Source organism: Oncorhynchus masou, chromosome 5 (assembly GCF_036934945.1).
Source record: "Oncorhynchus masou masou isolate Uvic2021 chromosome 5, UVic_Omas_1.1, whole genome shotgun sequence".
Classification (NCBI taxonomy): Eukaryota; Metazoa; Chordata; class Actinopteri; order Salmoniformes; family Salmonidae; genus Oncorhynchus; species Oncorhynchus masou.
Genome location: NC_088216.1, coordinates 27,750,212 through 27,768,377, shown reverse-complemented (window position 1 = coordinate 27,768,377; position 18,166 = coordinate 27,750,212). Strand labels below are relative to the sequence as shown.

Genomic DNA, 18,166 nt, shown 5'->3' with positions numbered 1-18,166 from the left:
CTCTATGTCAACAGTGAAGAGGCAACTCCAGAATCTGGCCTTCTGGCAAAGAAAAGGCCATAACTCAGACTGGCCAATAAAAAGAAAAGATGAAGATGGGCAAAATAAGAGACACTGGACAAAGGAAGTCTGCCTGAAGGCCAGCATCCCGGAGTCGCCTCATCACTGTTGACGTTGAGACTGGTGTTTTTTCCGGGTCCATGCATCCAAAGCTCTTTTACCGAAATGAGGGTGAAGTAAGCTTTGTTAACAATCACATACACCTGGCACTGGCAGACCAACAAGGGTGCGTTCACAATAGGTTGACAGTTCTACCCGTTTTCCACCAGGTTATCAGCCTCTCTCATCTGGACATCATTTCCTTTTTCTACGCAGCCAAGGAAACTTTTGGACCGTGAAAGGAACCTCACACAATGGCTCTTCCATATTTTTATTAATTGATCCTGGCGCTTCCTGGTCCATTTGCTAAAGTTCGTTTTCAGACATCACACCAGGAAGAGAGTACTCAGGAGGACTAGAAAGGTTTTCCACACAGGACCAATGGCCCCTGCCCCGTTGGCATTGGGCTCCTCAACCCTGGCTTCACCATGCTCTGGTACCAAGCTGCTGGTCAGGTAGGCTCCGGTACTGGGGATCCACAGGGAGCAGTTGTAGGCCCCTTCCCCAGAGATGGTCTTTCTATTCAGAGAACTAGTTATTGTCAAAAATGTTCCATCCTTCACTTGTTTAGTTTTGATTTTAGGGTCCCCAGTCACATTGTTGGGTCCCTGGAACCAGTGCACCTCTCCATCAGGGTAGACCTCAGTGAAGGTGCAGGTTGGGCCCTCATCACTGACGCTGGACTGGGCCTTCCTGTAGCACTCTGAATGGAAACAGAGCAAGTTTTTTTTAAACACAAAGAATATGGCTGAGGTGGGGGGGTTCTTGAGAAATGGTGCAATGCACTTCCGTAAGCCCCCTGACACCATTAGTCATACATTTTGCTCAGTGGAGGCACTATAAAGTGCCTTGTACTTCCTGGTGGTTAGGCAATGTCCATTTGCTACCACTGACCTATATGCAATATTGACAAACAGTGCAAAATACCAATTGCAGAGGAGGCTGGTGGGAGGAGCTATAGGAGGACTGGCTCATTGTAATGGCTGGAATGGAATTAATGGAACAGTCAAACATGACTACTATTCCATTTAACCCATTCCAGCCAATGAGCCAGTCCTCCTATAGCTCCTCCCACCAGCCTCTTGTCAAAGTCTTCGGGAATACATGCTTGACAGATGTCTAGGTTATGACAGTATTACATGAGTGAGAATGGGCTAGGACACTCGCCTTGCAGCTTCACCGTTGTGGTGACCTCCTTTACTCCTTGATTGGAGCGCAGCTTGCACAAGTACTTTCCCTGCTCCAGTGGCTGTACCTGCAGCAGAGTCAGGTTCAGCTGTGTCTGTGGGGTATAACTACACTCCATGGCACTAGGTGTGTTCCCTGGGTGGGTCCCCATCACTCCAGTCGCGTTAACATCACACAGGCACTTCCCGTCCTGCCCGAACCAGGCCAGATGATAGATTGACAGCCCCTCCCGGAAGGTGGAGATTCTGCATTGGAGGGTAACACTCTGGTGACATGGCACAATCAGAGAGTCAACCGTGCTTAGCTTCACCAGCTCTGTGGATTAAGGAGATATTGGAGTTGGACTTGGAATGGCTGTGCTCTACTAATGCTTGTTCCTGACTTAAACCATTCCATTTTATGTTATGAAGTGTTTCAACTTGATTTGCTTACCTGTCGTGAGCGTGACAGCAACACAGAGCCAAAGTATCACAGTTTGCTGAGTGAATAGGTTCATCTTGTGTCTCCTGACTTGATCTCCTATAGAGAGACATAAGTTACACATTGGTCATGTTAAACTAGTACGTCCCTCTCACTCAGTCTACCGGATATTCACCTTCACCTGTTGCAAACACAGTGCACTTATTCATGCAACTGATTGATCCTTACAAGAAAAGTACATATCTGATGCAACACTACGTCACTCTCCTACATCTTCAAATAGTCCTTACAGAGCCTGGAGGTGTGTTTTGGGTCATTGTCCTGTTGAAAAACAAATGATAGTCCCTCTAAGCGGAAACCGATTGGATGGCATATCGCTGCAGAATGCCGTGGTAGCCATGCTGGTTAAGTGTGCCTTGAATTATAAATAAATCACTGACAGTGTTACCAGAAAAGCACACCCACACCATCACACCTCCTCCTCCATGCTTCCCAGTGGGTACCACACATGCAGAGATCATTCGTTCACCTGCTCTGCGTCTCACAAAGACATGGCAAATGGAACCAAAAATATAAAATTTGGACTCATCATACCAAAGAACAGATTTCCACCAGTCTAATGTCCATTAATCGTGTTTCTTGGCTCAAGAAAGTCTCTTCTTCTCATTGGTGTACTTTAGTAGTGTTTTTTGTTGTTGCAGCAACTCAACCATTAAGGCCTGATTCATGCAGTCTCCTCTAAACAGTTGATATTGAGATGGGTCTTACTTGAACGCCGTGAAGCATTTATTTGTGTTTGATGGTTTTTGTGACTGCACTTGAAGAAGCTTTCAAAGTTATTGAAATGTTTCGTATTGACTGACCTTCATGTCTTAAAGTAATTGACATACATTACATTTACATTTAAGTCATTTGGCAGACGCTCTTATCCAGAGCGACTTACAAATTGGTGAATTCACCTTATGACATCCAGTGGAACAGCCACTTTACAATAGTGCATCTAAATAATTTAAGGGGGGGGGGTGAGAAGGATTACTTTATCCTATCCTAGGTATTCATCTTGTGTCTCCTTGACTGTCATTTCCCTTCGCTTATTTGAGCTGTTCTTGCCATAATATGGACTTGATCTTTTACCAAATAGGGCTATATTCTGTATAGCACCCCTACCTTGTCACAATAAAAAATGATTGGCTCAAACGCATTGAGAAGGAAATACAGTCCACAAATTAACTTTTAAGAAGGCACACCTGTTAATTCAAATGCATTCCAGGTGGCAACCTCATAAAGATGGTTGAGAGAATGCCAAGAGTGTGAAAAGCTGTCATCAAGGCAAAGGGTATTTGAAGAATCTCAAATATAAAATATATTTAGATTTATTTAACACTTTATTGGTTACTACATGATTCCATATGTATTATTTCATAGTTTTGATGTATTCACTGTAATTCTTGTCACGCTCGCTATCCTCAAACTCCCTGTCATAAATCGACCAAGGCGCAGCCGTGCATGTAGTTCCACATCAGTTAATGAAAGTGAAACCAAAACAATAAAAAAAAACCCAGCAAAGACCGTGACGCAACCGAGGTACACGGAAAAATAATTACCTACAACACACAGGTGGGAAAAGGCTAACTAAGTATGGTTCTCAATCAGAGACAATGATAGACAGCTGCCTCTAATTGAGAACCACACCCGGCCAAACACATAGAAATAGAAAATCATAGAACATGGAACATAGACTGCCCACCCAAATCACCCAAATCACACCCTGACCAAACCAAAATAGAGACATAAAACGCTCTCTACGGTCAGGGCGTGACAATTCTACAAAGTAGAGAATTGTAAAATAAAGAAAAACCTTTGAATGAGTAGGTGTGTCCAAACTTTTGACTGGTGCTGTACATTACATATGTGGTGTTTGGGTCGACTGGACCCGGGGGTAATACACGTGTGGAAAAGTGTGTGTGTATAGGTGAAAACTAGTTTTTTTTTAATGGAACAAAAGGTTTGCTATGTGCCTTCACTCTGTCTTCCTCTTCAGCATAGCATCAATACCCTGTCTCTCTTTGCCTGTCTGCCTGTCTCCCGCTTTTCTCGCACTCTTTACAGTGTGTGAAACTACACACTATCTAGTAGGAATCTGCAGAATGTTATTACATTCAGGAGAAGGATGGTGGTGCCCCATCCACCCGACCCACAGAACCCAACAACTCCAATACCAGAAGTAAGTGTGAGTGATGTTGTTTCATGTGTGTGTGTCTGACTCTCCTACCTTGGCCTGCTGTAACTATATGTTAGTGATATGTTAAGTAAAATTCCTGAACTAAATGTTTTAATCATTCTAGATTGCAGCCGGTGGCAACAAGAAGAAGCGCTGCGATGTGTGTGCACCCAAGAAGGACAGGAAGACAGTACACATCAAGAGCAAGAAATACATTTGCAACACACACACAGTAAAACTCTGTCTCATGTGGTGTGTAGACCGGCCTGAATTTGGTTCAATTGGGCTCATTTCCATAAAATTCTGTATGTAGAATTAGTCTTTCCAATTTGTTCAGTTCAACCAAACATAAACCATAATGAAAACCTTGTTTCATTTATATTTGTTCAAGATAAACATGATTTATTCCACCCATGTCTCGATTATAATAGATTTTTGTTGACAAAAATCAAATTTTATTTTAAAAGCGAATAGCGGTTTTATTGATAAATGTGATGTCACCATGGAAAGGCCAAAACTCCATCCCATCCCGTAGTTTTGACAAGTTGGCTGGATTCCTTTGGGTGGTAGACTGGGAAACTGTTGAGCGTGAAAACCCAGCAGCGTTGCCGTTCTTGACACAAACCGGTGTGCTTGGCACCTACTACCATACCCTTTTCAAAGGCGCTTAAATCTTTGTCTTGCCCATTCACACTCTTAATGGCACACATACACAATCCATGTCTCAATTTTCTCAAGGCTTAAAAATCCTTATTTAACCTGTCTCCTCCCCTTCATCTACACTGATTGAAGTGGATTTAACAAGTAACATCAATATCGGATCATAGCTTTCACCTGGATTCACCTGGTCAATTTGTCACGGAAAGAGTGTTTTGTACACTTTAAAAGTACAGCTAGATAAGTTATATTGCGATAGGTCTGACGGATACAGAAGCAAACTTGACTCACCCCAATGTGAAGTAGTGCTTGTCCCTTGCTTCTTTGAGTAACTGTTTCTGAGTCCTTCTGAGCTCCTTCTCAAATAAATCCTCCCATGTCCTTGTAGGTTCCTTTAGCAAGGTAAGGAGGCTTTGTGGGGCTGCTGTACTTATCTCTGAGAAGGGTATGTCTCATAACTACCTCTTGCTGCTGTTCTGAAAGAGAGTGAGAGAAAGTGTGTGTGACAGAGAGAGTGATGGGTTAATGATAAGTCAAGGGAAACTGTCATACAATAGGAGATGTTGATCTGATTGGGTGCCAACATCAAAGGGTGAGAGTGTTGTTGCAGAAATCACTCCCACTCACGTGATTGGCTCATTCATAAGAAGGAAGTACTTTCACTTGATATAGGTTTCAGTGTTAACTTTTTCAAAGTCATTGCTTAGACATGGTCAAATGGATAGAATGTGTCTTTACATTTGGTACTATACATTTATGACGGTGTTTTGACTGACATCTCAATCTCACAGACAGCATATTCAAGTAACTCAATGTATTCATGTTGTAGAACAAGGGTGAAAACACAGATGTTTCTGCAAATGATCCTGCAGTAACAGGATCTCTGAGAGTGTGTTATAAAGTTTTTCGAAGGTTTGCGAAGTTCAAAAACATTTGAACCCTTTTTTGCTCGAGTCATCTATCATCATCACACAGTTAGACAGATAAGACTTCATTAGTGAGTGTTCATGCCACTTTGTTTCCTGAGTTTAAAAAAAAAAAACGATCACCCTCTGCGCTAGCGTGACACACACCTACACTCATCACTCCGAAGTGCCCTTTAGATAGTCAGTTTACAAAACGCCCATGGACAAAGTAAATCACTAACCACTGTACCCGACAAGCCTTTCTCCTGCGCCGAGCTTGTATGTAAGCTGTGACAGTTCTACTCTGAGGGAACAGGTCAGGTCCCCCAAACTGTCCCTTGAGTGTTGTGGGTGTGAGGCAACTCAATATGCATGTAGAATTCTGACTATACCTTGACCCCTCAGTGGTGGATGACCTCTAGTGGAACACCCCAGGGTGGGAGACAACAGCAAAGAGAGAGCCTGGCAGGGTTTCACTGATGGCTGACCCACAGGGCTGACCTCTCTGTTGGACCTATGTGGTCTGCTGTGTGGAAGTGTTGTGTGCGTGTAAGTGCGTGTGTGTGTGTGCTGCAGTTATTCTGTCTGTGTATGTACTGCATATGGTGTACTCTCGTCTGTGTGTGTGTGTGTGTGTGTGTGTGTGTGTGTGTGTTCAGGCTGACTGTCTCAGCTCTAGGGGCATCAGTTCTCCTCCCACATCAGCACTGCAGTAGCTGCCAACAACAAAGATATAGGAGACGCTGCAGGCTCCAGTAACATGAAGGCTACATCTCCACTAAAACAATACACCGCTATAGAACAGAGAGCCTCTGCCTGCTTCATCACCAGCCCATAACCAGTGCTTACGTTTGAGATTGAACATGGTGGTAGCGTGAGACGAAGAGATTTTCTGCCGTGTTCTGACCTTTTGTGCTGTACCCCACACTAGGCCGTGTTGATATAGCAACGTGCTGCTTGGATGCCTCTCCTCTGATAGGTGTGTATATTCCTCAGTGCATCTGCATTTTAATGCTCAATTGTTTGGTCTGCCACCAGCTCAGCAACCTTATGTGATGGGAAACAAGCCATGTGCTAAGAGCAACTTTGAATAAAACATGAAGTCTAATAATAACTGTGTTGTCGCCACCGACAACAGGAAATCTTTGCCAACAACGCCACGCTGCATTTCACACTTTCATCCAACCGTTTCCCTGCAAATGACAGAATGTGGTGACTCTTTCTATCTCTGTCTCTCTCGCCCTGGCACGACACACTGCGTTACAGTTTATTTTCACAGCTTGTCGACACTCATCCAATACATAATTGCTGTTGGGCCAGATTATCCCAAAATGCTGAGTTTTTGTCCCCGTAATGGTGTCTAAAATGATCCGTCTCTAATGCGAGTGACTCATGCGACTTTGCCGAGGTAGTTCGTAAAGTCGTTAAGTTAACATTTTCAAAAGTTGACACTAATTCCACACTGGGTGAAGGCTGTGGCATGACTTCCTGCACTCTGGGCAGTTGTCATGGTTATTAGTCAGGTGGATTTACGATCGCATTTCCGTGGTAATCCTAGACCAGAGGTGACAGCGGCCTATCGGTATCAAGCACATACTTTATGCCCTTGCGCATCATCCTTCTCCCCTTTTGGCATTTTGGAGATATCCTTGCCTGGCTGTTTTAAGCGTGTACTAGGTCAGCTTACTGTATGAATCACACTTCTCCCATATATCATGAGCCAGAGTCCTAAGGGACAAAGTCAAAAGTACAATCCAAAGTACCAATTGTTATTCAACTCCTTAGGCCCTGACTATTATGACTAAAGCCAAAGCTATACAAATCTTCTGCAAAGTTCAACTAACTTGGTTTGAGATGTAGAATTCTGATGGGCACCAAGTTGGCACCAATAGTTTGGAGGACAGTTTTCCAAACTCTACAGTTTTGCGCTTAAACCAGGCCAGCTCAGCTCCTCTGAGCAGTGACAGGTCAATGAATGATCTTTTGGTCATACTCTCTGGCTGAATTTCTTAAGTGGTCTTCTAATGTCTGTCCCTTTTCTCTCTCTCTCTCTCTTAGGACTGGACAAAGCAAGAATAAAAGGGGATGGTTAGCTTACACAGACAGAGCTGTTACATGGAACCTGCAGAGCTGCCAGACCTCTTTACTCGGTCTGCCTCTGAGAAGTTGAAAGGAGAAGGAGCTTTTAGGCCTAGTCCATTAACTAAAGGGCAAGCGAGTAACTGTTCTCCCTCTCCATTCCATCCCCATCTCTCCATGGAGCTTTTCTCAGTGCTTTGTCCACTTCAGGGGCACAGGGGCATCTTCGAAATGAGATGGAATGTTGACCAACTCCCACCACATTCCCTACCCACTCAAGCCTGGAAGGCTACAAGAAAAGAAATGGGTCTTTTTTTGATGTTTCATGGAGAAGTGATGGAGTGAGTGGTAAGCCAAGAAAGAGTTGGTTGTACCTATCACCATTTCTCATGTATATGTGTTGTATGCCCCTTTTCTAAAGGTAGTTCCTCAGCAGGTTACTGTACTCAGGGGTGTTTTTAGACCTTTTCTATCACGGAAGAGTTGATTTCAAACATCTAAGAACTCAAACAATAGTGTGAAAACAACTCTTCAAAGAGGAACGCTAATTTAAAGGAAATGGGTTGTACTATATTTCAATGAAAGAATATGGGAACATTTGGGACTTCCCCTTTTTCCCATCAATAGGCCGTTTATTCTATGGCTCGCAGCAGCTCGCCAGAACATTTCTGTCGCATGTGTCAAGGTTTGGCACAGCCTTATAAACTTATAAACCCAAGGAATGAATTCTCATTTTTTTAAATTTCATGCATTGTTTCAACTTCTACATACCAGTCACAGTAAGGTTGGACTCTCCTGTGCATCTAATATTTAGCTACACCACAACATCTAACATCGAAATGTAGCATTGTTATCATGTGTGAGTCATCATGTGTGAGTCATCATGTGTGAGACATTACGAATGAGGACTATTGGGAACCTTTCTCCTGCTTGTATCCACCAAAAGGCCAATGAAAAGCCATTTGACATCCCATCAGACCTGATCTCTTCCACTTCAACTCCCTCATGCGACCACAATAACCCAATGACAGACAATGTTATATCCGTTGGATGGGAGTCATTGACACATGGTGGAAGAATGGGCACGCTGGGTCGACTGTTACACAAAGTAACACAGAGGAACTGACATTCATAGATGGCCACATGGCTTTGATTTTCTCTCATAGAAGATGCATCTCAATACTCTAAAGCAGCTGCTTTCCACGTTTCCTTTCCCTCATCCACTTCACTGGTGAAAGACTCCACACAAAAAATACCCACCATGTTGCTCTTGCCTGCGCTGTATTTTCATCCTAGTGCAGATAAATGGGAGAGGAAGCCACTTTACACTATTGAGATCTACCCAAAGTTCTGTACAGGCTCCTCCACTCACAGTAAGCAACAGCAGCACTCAGTGCCACTAAAAGGAGCTGCATGGTCAATCCGATGTCTGCATACCTACTTCTTGCACTTCGCGGAGCAGCGCAGAGCTATTGTGAAGGAAGTAGTCAAGGAAATAAGTTTGTGTTCATACAGGAACTCCTGCCCCCACGTACCGTCAACCAATCATGTCAATGTGGAGCTATACAGAGCCCTGCGCATTGTTACAACATTTGAGAGGTGCACGACAATGACGTATAGTTTGATTTGACCTCTGCCCCCTCTCATTGACACCATGGAAATTCAAGGGTGACTGGGGTACTGCAGGCATTGTTTGCAGAAAATAGGATCCCCCATTATAGCGAATAGACAAATGCCGATCTTCGTGATAAATCTTTGCGTAAATAAAATACAAAATCAAAGACAATCATGGCAACAATAACTGCTTCTAATACACCAGATGTATGTCCTTGAACCGATTATTTTTTAAATCACACACAGAAGAAGTTCTAAGAATCATTTTGTAACTAATGGCAGTTACTCAATGAGGGGGCAGCACTGAGCGAGCCTGAAATATCACTTCCTGGAGTAACTCAAACGGAGCATGTTATGTCTCCATGAGACGACATCTTAATAAAGGGGGACTGCCTCCTAGAACCAACTTCTCTGGTTATGAACGGCCTATGTGGCATCGATATGAGTCAGAAACATTAATTATAGTGTCAAAATTGACTACAAAATGTAAATAAGACCAGTAATGTCAGTCTCGTCCAAAAACGAGATTTGGATGTGAGTGCGTCATGACGAGTATGGGTTGGGTATGGATTACTTACATATAGAAACTAAATCAATGGCTACAGACGGACTTATCTTTAAAAGGTAGAGTCCTAATAACCAAGGCTGAAGGTATCTCTAGACTAACATATGGTACTCTATCTTTATATCTTGACAGTAAAATAAGCAAGGAGATAGACCAGATGCTTTTCAACTTTCTTTGGAGAAACCGTACCCATTGCATTAGGAAAACTGTTGTAATGAACACTTATGAGAATGGAGGACTGAATTTTCTGGACTTTACTACTTTAAATAATACTTTTAAGATCAATTGGATAAAACAATTCCTAAGAAGACCCACTTCTATCTGGAATTGTATTCCTCATCATGTCTTCTCTGTCTTCTCAACTTTTGGTGGCCTTAACTTCATGTTGTTTTGCAATTATAATATTGACAAAGTTCCAGTGAAATTTTCTGCTTTTCATCTGCAGGTTTTCTTGTCATGGTCCTTAATTTATAAACACAATTTTTCTCCACACAGATATTATATATGGAATAATCGGGATATATTGTATTATATAATGTATAAAAATACCTATACCTAAAATACCTAATATCCTATTGGTGAGCGAACTGGTAAATGCAGAGGGTCTTTTACTCAGTTATAAAGAATTCTTATCACTTTACAAGGTCCCTGTAACACCTAAAGATTTTGCTGTTTGTTTTAGATGCCATTCCCTCAGGTGTTGCTATGTCATTCAGGAACGTGTCAAGACCTGACCCTCAGAGCCTACCTTCTGTTGACCCTGTTGACTCATCAGTAGGAAAGATTTGTTCTCTTTTGGTCCATTCAACAACAGAGCGATACGATCCTTGTTTCAGCAGGCTGTTGTATCTATACCTTATGTCATGCCTTATTGGAATGGATTTATTGATAATATCTGTTAGAAAAAAGTTTGGATGTTGCCACACACATACCTACTTGTTAACAAAATTAAGGAAGTTTCCTTTAAAATTATTCATAAATATCATCCTGCCAATCACTATATGAAGAAGTTTAAGGAAAACATAAACTCAAATTGCTCCTTTTGTAATGACCACCCAGAAACAGTGTTGCATCTTTTTTGGCATTGTATGCATGCAAGAAAACTGTGGCAAGACATCAGTAGGTTTATAATTGAAGACGTTTATGAAGATTTGACACTATTGTGGAGAGATGTACTGTTTGGATTCTTTACATACAATAGAAATAAGCTGAAAGATTTTTATGTAATTAAATTCATTATTCTTTTGGCCAAATTTCGTATACACAAATGTAAATTTACAAACAGAAAACCACATTTTCGTACCCTACAAAAAGAAATTGAACTGTTTTTATGACGGTTAAATGCTCTACTAACAAAAAAGCTGTTATGATTGTAAGTATATGCATGTCCTTTAAGGTCCTTGTGTAATTGTAATGTGATATTGTACCCCCTAGCTCGATTGTCCATTGTTTGTAATCTATGTATGCTTGTGTTCCCTCATGTGCTTTATGTATTGATTTGTTGTTAATAAAAAATAAATAAAAAACTTACATATACATGCCCACTTTTGCTAATAATGTCCAATTTGCAAAAAGACAACAAGGTGGGATCCGCCCCCAGCTGCCATGTGTTGTGGACATGTTGTCCAGTCTGTAAAGCATGGACACTTGCTTAGCATAGTGAAAATTGGCTTCCACAAAGTTGGTGCAAACTTCTAATACATTCAACAATGTTGCGCAAGATGGCAAAGAATGTATTACATACAACAAACGTACGACAGCTGTGACTGGTGTGTGGTGAGTAACTAGCTAGATAGCTATGATACTGGGATCTAGCTAAATAAATAGCCTCTCCCTAAGGGTGGGTATATGGAATGTTCCAACAGGAATCTGTTCCAAAAACGTTGTAAAGTACAAGGTTGCCAACAAACAACGCATACAAAGTAGCACAATCAATTCATCTCGCTTACTGCCAAATAGGCATAAACTCACCACGTAGCTTATTCTTAATGTTTGTCCATATGCTACCAGAGTGAGGACAGATATTTTTTGGAATAAACGAGATGAGAGAGACAAAACTAGCTCGTTATATGTTGAAAGCTGAGTTGACTGAAGACCGGTCATTCAACTTGCAGTTGTTGATATCATTTCCACGGTAACACGCCTTTACATGACCATAATAAAACTTAAAGTTGCAAGCTACTTTCGTAGTAAGGTGTTGTATAACGAGTGTCTCATGAAACACATTCCAGACACTTTTTGCTATCTTGGCATAACTGTGATTTGACAGAAATATCAGCTAGCTAGCTAGACTATTCCCAAGCTGTGCTTGCTCGCTGCTGTCAGGTTGGCGAAACACAAGGTTTGCGAAAGCTTTAGCCGACATACTGTATAGAACTGAATTAGCAGATCATTAGCAGGAACACGTCCTCAATTCAGCAGATCTGAATTAGCAGGAACACATCCTCAACTTCAAAACTTCTCTCCATAGCAAAGCTAGCCTAGCTTACTTTGCTGTCACTACGTTACTCACTACTGCCCTTGTTTGTTTGTTGTGATTGAATGGCAAAGACACACCCAATAAACACCCACATTAAACCACACCCTAAAGACAACTCTCGTTTGGGCTTCAGTAATGGCCGCTGCATTTCGTAATGAGCACCGTAAGAAACACGTTCATAATAGGTGAGTGCAGTTCACCTTTAACCGACTTCATTTGGCTTCAATGTGCTATTGAATTTTCACATATGAATGGTGGCACTTGATTGATGGCTTTGTCCATTCATATACAGTGCCTTCAGAAAGTATTCATACCCCTTGACTTATTCCAAATGTTCAAGTCTTGCCATAGATTTTCAAGCTGATTTATTCCAAAACAGTAACTAGGCCACTCAGGTGATTGGTCTTGGTAAGTAATCCAGTGTCTGTTGGAAAACAGACTGAGCCAGGTTTTCCTCTAAGATTTCTTTCTTTTTCACCTAAAAAAGCTCCATAGTCCTTGCCGATGACAAACATACTCATAACATGATGCAGCCACCACCATGTTTGAAGATATGAAGAGTGGTACTCGGTGATGTGATGTGTTGTGTTGGATTTGCCCCAAACATACACTACTGGTCACAAGGTTTAGAACACCTACTCATTCAAGGGTTTTTATTAATATTTACTATTTTCTACAAAACTTTGAAAGAACACATATGGAATCATGTAGTAACCAAAAAAATCTAAATGTATTTATATTTGGGATTCTTCAAAGTAGCCACCCTTTACCTTGATGACAGATTTGCACAATCTTGGCATTCTCTCAACCAGCTTCATGAGGTACAGTAGTCACCTGGAATGCATTTCAATTAACAGGTGTGCCTTGTTAAAAGTTCATTTGTGGAAGTTCTTTCTTTCTTAATGTGTTTGAGCCAATCAGTTGTGTTGTGACAAGGTAGGGGTGGTATTAAAAAGAGATCCCTATTTGGTAAAAAACCAAGTCCATATTATGGCAAGAACAGCTCAAATAAGGAAAGAGAAATGACAGTCCATCATACTTTGTCATGAAGGCCAGTCAATCCGGAAAAATTCAAGAACTTTTAAAGTTTCCTCAAGTGCAGTCACAAAAACCATCTAACGCTATGATGAAACTTGCTCTCATGAGGACTGCCAGAGGAAAGGAAGACCCAGAGTTACCTCTGCTGCAGAGGGTCAGTTCATTAGAGTTAGCACCACCAGACATTTCAGCCCAAATAAATGCTTCAGAGTTCAAGTAACAGACATATCAACATCAACTGTTCATATGAGACTGTGAGACTGTGTGAATCAGGCCTTCATGGTTGATTGCTGCAAAGAAACCTCTAAAGGACAACAATAATAAGAGACTTGCTTGGGCCAAGAAACATGAGCAATGGACATTAGAAAAGTGGAAATATGTGAGATTTATGGTTCCAAACGCTGATTCTTTTTGAGACGTGGATTAGGTGAACGGATGATCTCCACATGTGTGGTTCCCACTGTGAAACATGGAGGAGGAGGTGTGATGGTGTGGGGGTGCTTTGCTGGTAACGCTGTCAGTGATTTATTTAGAATTCAAGGCACACTAAGCCAGCAAGGCTACCACAACATTCTGCTGCGATATGCCATCCCATCTGGTTTGCAGTTAGTGTTTTTGTTTTTCAATAGGACAGTGACCCAACACACCAGGCTGTGTAAGGGCTATTTGACCAAGAAGGAGGGTGATTGAGTGCTGCATCAGATGATCTGGCTTCCACAATCACCCAACCTCAACCCAATTGAGATGGTTTGGGATGAGTTGGACCGCAGAATGAAGGAAAAGCAGCCAACAAGTGCTCAGCATATGTGGGAACTCCTTTAAGACTTTTGGAAAAGCTTTCCAGGTGAAGCTGGTTGAGCGAATGACAAGAGTGTGCAAAGCTGTCATCAAGGCAAAGGGTGGCTATTTGAAGAATCTGAAATATAACATATTTTGATTAGTTTAACACTTTTTTGGTTACTACATGATTCTATGTGTTATTTCATAGTTTTGATGTCTTCACTATTTTTCCATAATGTAGAAAATAGTAAAAAATAAAGAAAAACCCTTGAATGAGTAAGTGTTCTTAAACGTTTGACCAGTAGTGTAACACTTTGTATTCAGGGCATAAAGTACATTTCTTTGCCACATTCTATGTAGTTTTACTTTAGTGCCTTATTGCATACAGGATGCATATTTTGGAATATGTTTTATTCTGTACAAGCTTCATTCTTTCCACTCTGTCATTTATGATAGTATTGTGGAGTAACTACAATGTTGTTGATCAATCCTCAGTTTACTCCCATCACAGCCATTGGACTCTGTAACGGTTTTGAATTCAGGCTGTAACACAACAAAATGTAGAATAAGTCAAAGGGTGTGAATACTTTCTGAAAGCACAGTATGCTTCATTGAGAGGATAATAATCTCTGAAATAAACCTGATCAATAATGTAAATCCACTGACGCCATGGTCCATATCTTATTCACTGGAGAGTAGGGACTGTGGTTGTGGAGACGTGTGTGTGTGTGTGTGTGTGTGTGTGTGTGTGTGTGTGTGTGTGTGTGTGTGTGTGTGTGTGTGTGCGTGCGCACACATGCATGCAAACACAGACACACTGTACGTAGAAGCACATACTGTACATTTTGTGCATGCATGCACGCTTCACTGAGAAATGACAGATTTGGCATTTGTTTACTCCAGCTCGGGACGCAAATACATTAGCGACACAGGTCTAATGGACTAGGCCTCTAGGGCTCGTACGGACCACTAATGCACTTGTCAACCACATACAACCCCAAGGGCCAATCTGCCCTAACTTTAGGCCTCTCCGTCTCTAAGCCCCTAAACTTTGAGGACACCTTAACCTCTGATTGCGACGGTCATTTATCTGCTTTACGAGCCATCCGCCTCTACACCGCTACTTATCGTAAAGGCAGCCCTGCGCCTGTACCACAGTGCATAAGGACAGAGATCACACTGAGACTGCGGACAGGCGCCTGCAATTAGATCAGACATAGAGGGGGGTTGAGTAGATGAGGAAATACTGTGTTTTACTCTCATTTGATCGTCACTTGATGGCCATGCTTGAATGGACATAATCTCATTAAAGTATAGGACTTTTGTTATTTCTGTCATGTCAGATAGTGGCATTTCTGTCATTCTATGCTGTTATACAGCAAGACTCTATCTTTCTCCTGTTATTAAAGTGGGGTGGTAAAATGGTAGTATGGGTCGATGTACTTCTGCATTATGCAGTCTTTGTCAGAACTTGTTAAGGCAAAAGCTCTTGCATGTTGGTATTGAATGACTTTGCTAGGTTGTTTGGACCATAAACCCTCTCTTGATATTGTTTCTATCTTGATGTCACTGCCTAATGCCCATAGGTTAATATTGGGCTCTTTGTTTTGATCTGTTTTCAAGACCTAGAGAAGTTTTATATTCTTATTTTCATCTAAAATGCTGTCGACTCAACTTTCCATCAAGTAGTCTGTCACTTTTTTTTCGAGGGGACCTGAATCCCTGAAAGTGTATAAGAGATATTTATGAATATTTATGATTCAGACTTTCCTGTCTTTTCCTGACAGAGGAGAAGGGGACATGTCCCACTAAGGGTTGGTGTTAAACTGAACAGTGAAAGCCCAGTGAAGACATTTAGACAGGAGAGGCCAACTGGCAAACAGGGGGCATCCTTAAAATGTTCTATCCATGTCACTTGCTATTGAACTTACACTTACATCCTTCTTTTGATATATGAATTAGTATCATAATCATGGCTATCCATGTAACGTACAGTTGACCTTAGACTTCATTAAATATTATACTGAACAAAAATATAAAAGCAACATGTAAAGTGTTGGTCCCATGTTTCAGGAACTGAAATAAAAGATCCCAGAAATGTTCCATACACACAAAAATATTATTTCTCTAAAATGTTGTGCACTAATTTGTTTATATCCCTGTTAGTGAACATTTCTCATTTGCCAAGATAATCCTTCCACCTGACAGGTGTGGCATATCAAGAAACTGATTAAACAGCATGATCATTACACAGGTGCAACTTGTGCTGGCGGCAATAGAAGGCCACTCTAAAATGTGCAGTTGTGTCATACAACACAATGCCATACATGTCTCAGGTTTTGAGAGAGCATGCAATTGGCATGCTGACTGCAGGAATATCCACCAGAGCTGTTTCCAGAAAATTGAATGTTCATTTCTCTACCATAAGCCGCCTCCAACGTTGTTTTAGAGAATTTGGCAGCACGTCAAACCGGCCTCACAACCGCAGACCATGTGTAACCACACCAGTCCAGGACTTCCACATCCTTCTTTTTTCACCTGCGGGATCGACTTAAACCAGCCACCCGGACAGCGGATGAAATTTAGTATTTCTGTCTGTAATAAAGCCCTTTTTGGGGGAAAAACCCATACTGATTGGCTGGGCCTGGCTCTCAAGGCCCACCAATGGCTGTGCCCCTGCCCAGTCATGTGAAATCCATAGATTAGGGCCTAAGAAATGTGTCAATTAACTGATTTCCTTATATGAAATGTAACTCAGTAAAATCGCTGCGTTTCTATTTTTGTTCAGTATACATTCGATTCGTCTGTGGATATACAATGCATAGAGCTTCATAATCAATGTAAAACTCCCGTTGTTATCTGTCCATGGGACCATTGATCCATTCTCAGTCTCTAGCTGTCATTGAAGGTCATATCGCTCCACTTAACACATTTCTGATTGGAATAAACACCGTTGTCAGAAACTGGATGGCGATATATCGATTGATATTAAAGCAGCATCGTCACAGCAGTTAGCCTAGGGCCGATAGCGACGCTACAGATGCTGTACGACCATAAAGGGACTGAAAGGCGCTCGATTAAGTTAGCCCCGCCATCTGTGGCCACATCATAATAGTTTCATCAATGGTTATCAGCGAACCATTTACAGCTGACCATCACTAGAATAACAAAACCCTCAGTCTCTCAAAATGATGATTAGCTGGACAATAGCCATAGCCAACACAGCAGCCAAGAGACTTATCTGCCTATACAGATTGCCTATATACCTATAGTTATAGAGAGCTTTGGAATGATTGTTGACAAGAAAAATGGTCTAATAAATGTCGCTAGGACAAAGTGTCAGGCTCAAATTGCTGTCTCTCTTTCACCAGCTGACTAATTGCTAAGGGCATTTGGCCTCATGTTTGAAATGTCACTGTATTGATTTTCTAATCATGACAGTTCATGGAAGTCTAGATAGCTCTCACTGAGAGGTGGCTGGCATTTTGTGCCTTTGATGCACTGACGTGTCGCTCTGCACAATTCTGTCCGTATGGAGAGGGTGACCACATGTTAACGTGGATAGTTCACCCCAAAATCGAAGTTGGCGAGATTCTTTCAGACCTCAGAAGCAGTCCAACGTTGATATTGGTGCACATCCCCTGTCATCTGGTGTGTAGAACCAGCTACATGCCTTAACTTTCATATGATTAAGGCGAATTCGATCTTTCCCTCTCATCTGGAATTGAAAAACATAGCTGGACCAAAACAGAATGGTCCGCGACGTGGACTCGACATTTGACCACGTTTTGAGGGTGTACATTGGAGTGAACTATCACTTCAGCGTTTTGCCACTAGACTTGAGAAATCCAAGAGCGATATTATTAGCGTCATCGTGACCACTTCACTTCGTCTCTCCAGCCTTAACGTGATATGTGGAGGACTCATCGATTCTAACCAGGCTGTACTCATCCCACTGAAGTCACCCCCCCATCCCTCTTTCTCTCTAATCAGAATTAGCTCGGTTGTTGTACTCCCCTTCTAACCTATGGAGGAGTGGCCATCTCAGAGATGCTTGTTGT

The 18,166-nt window shown here is 41.8% G+C and overlaps 1 protein-coding gene across 2 annotated transcripts in view; it reads right to left on the bottom strand.

Annotated features, from left to right (window-relative positions):
• Positions 1–416: 416 nt before the first annotated feature.
• LOC135539043 (uncharacterized) overlaps positions 417–18,166 on the bottom strand; it is a 39,132-nt gene continuing 21,382 nt past the window's right edge. The window contains exons 2-5 of one of the 2 annotated variants that reach the window (XM_064964927.1): positions 4,937–5,121; positions 1,780–1,866; positions 1,327–1,662; positions 417–862 (exon numbers count right to left, since the gene is read on the bottom strand). In XM_064964927.1, the coding sequence (XP_064820999.1) occupies positions 486–862; positions 1,327–1,662; positions 1,780–1,843 (777 nt within the window). In that variant the 5' untranslated portion in view covers positions 1,844–1,866; positions 4,937–5,121 and the 3' untranslated portion in view covers positions 417–485. The remainder of the gene's footprint in view (positions 863–1,326; positions 1,663–1,779; positions 1,867–4,936; positions 5,122–18,166) is intronic. The other variant, XM_064964933.1, reaches the window with a different exon arrangement.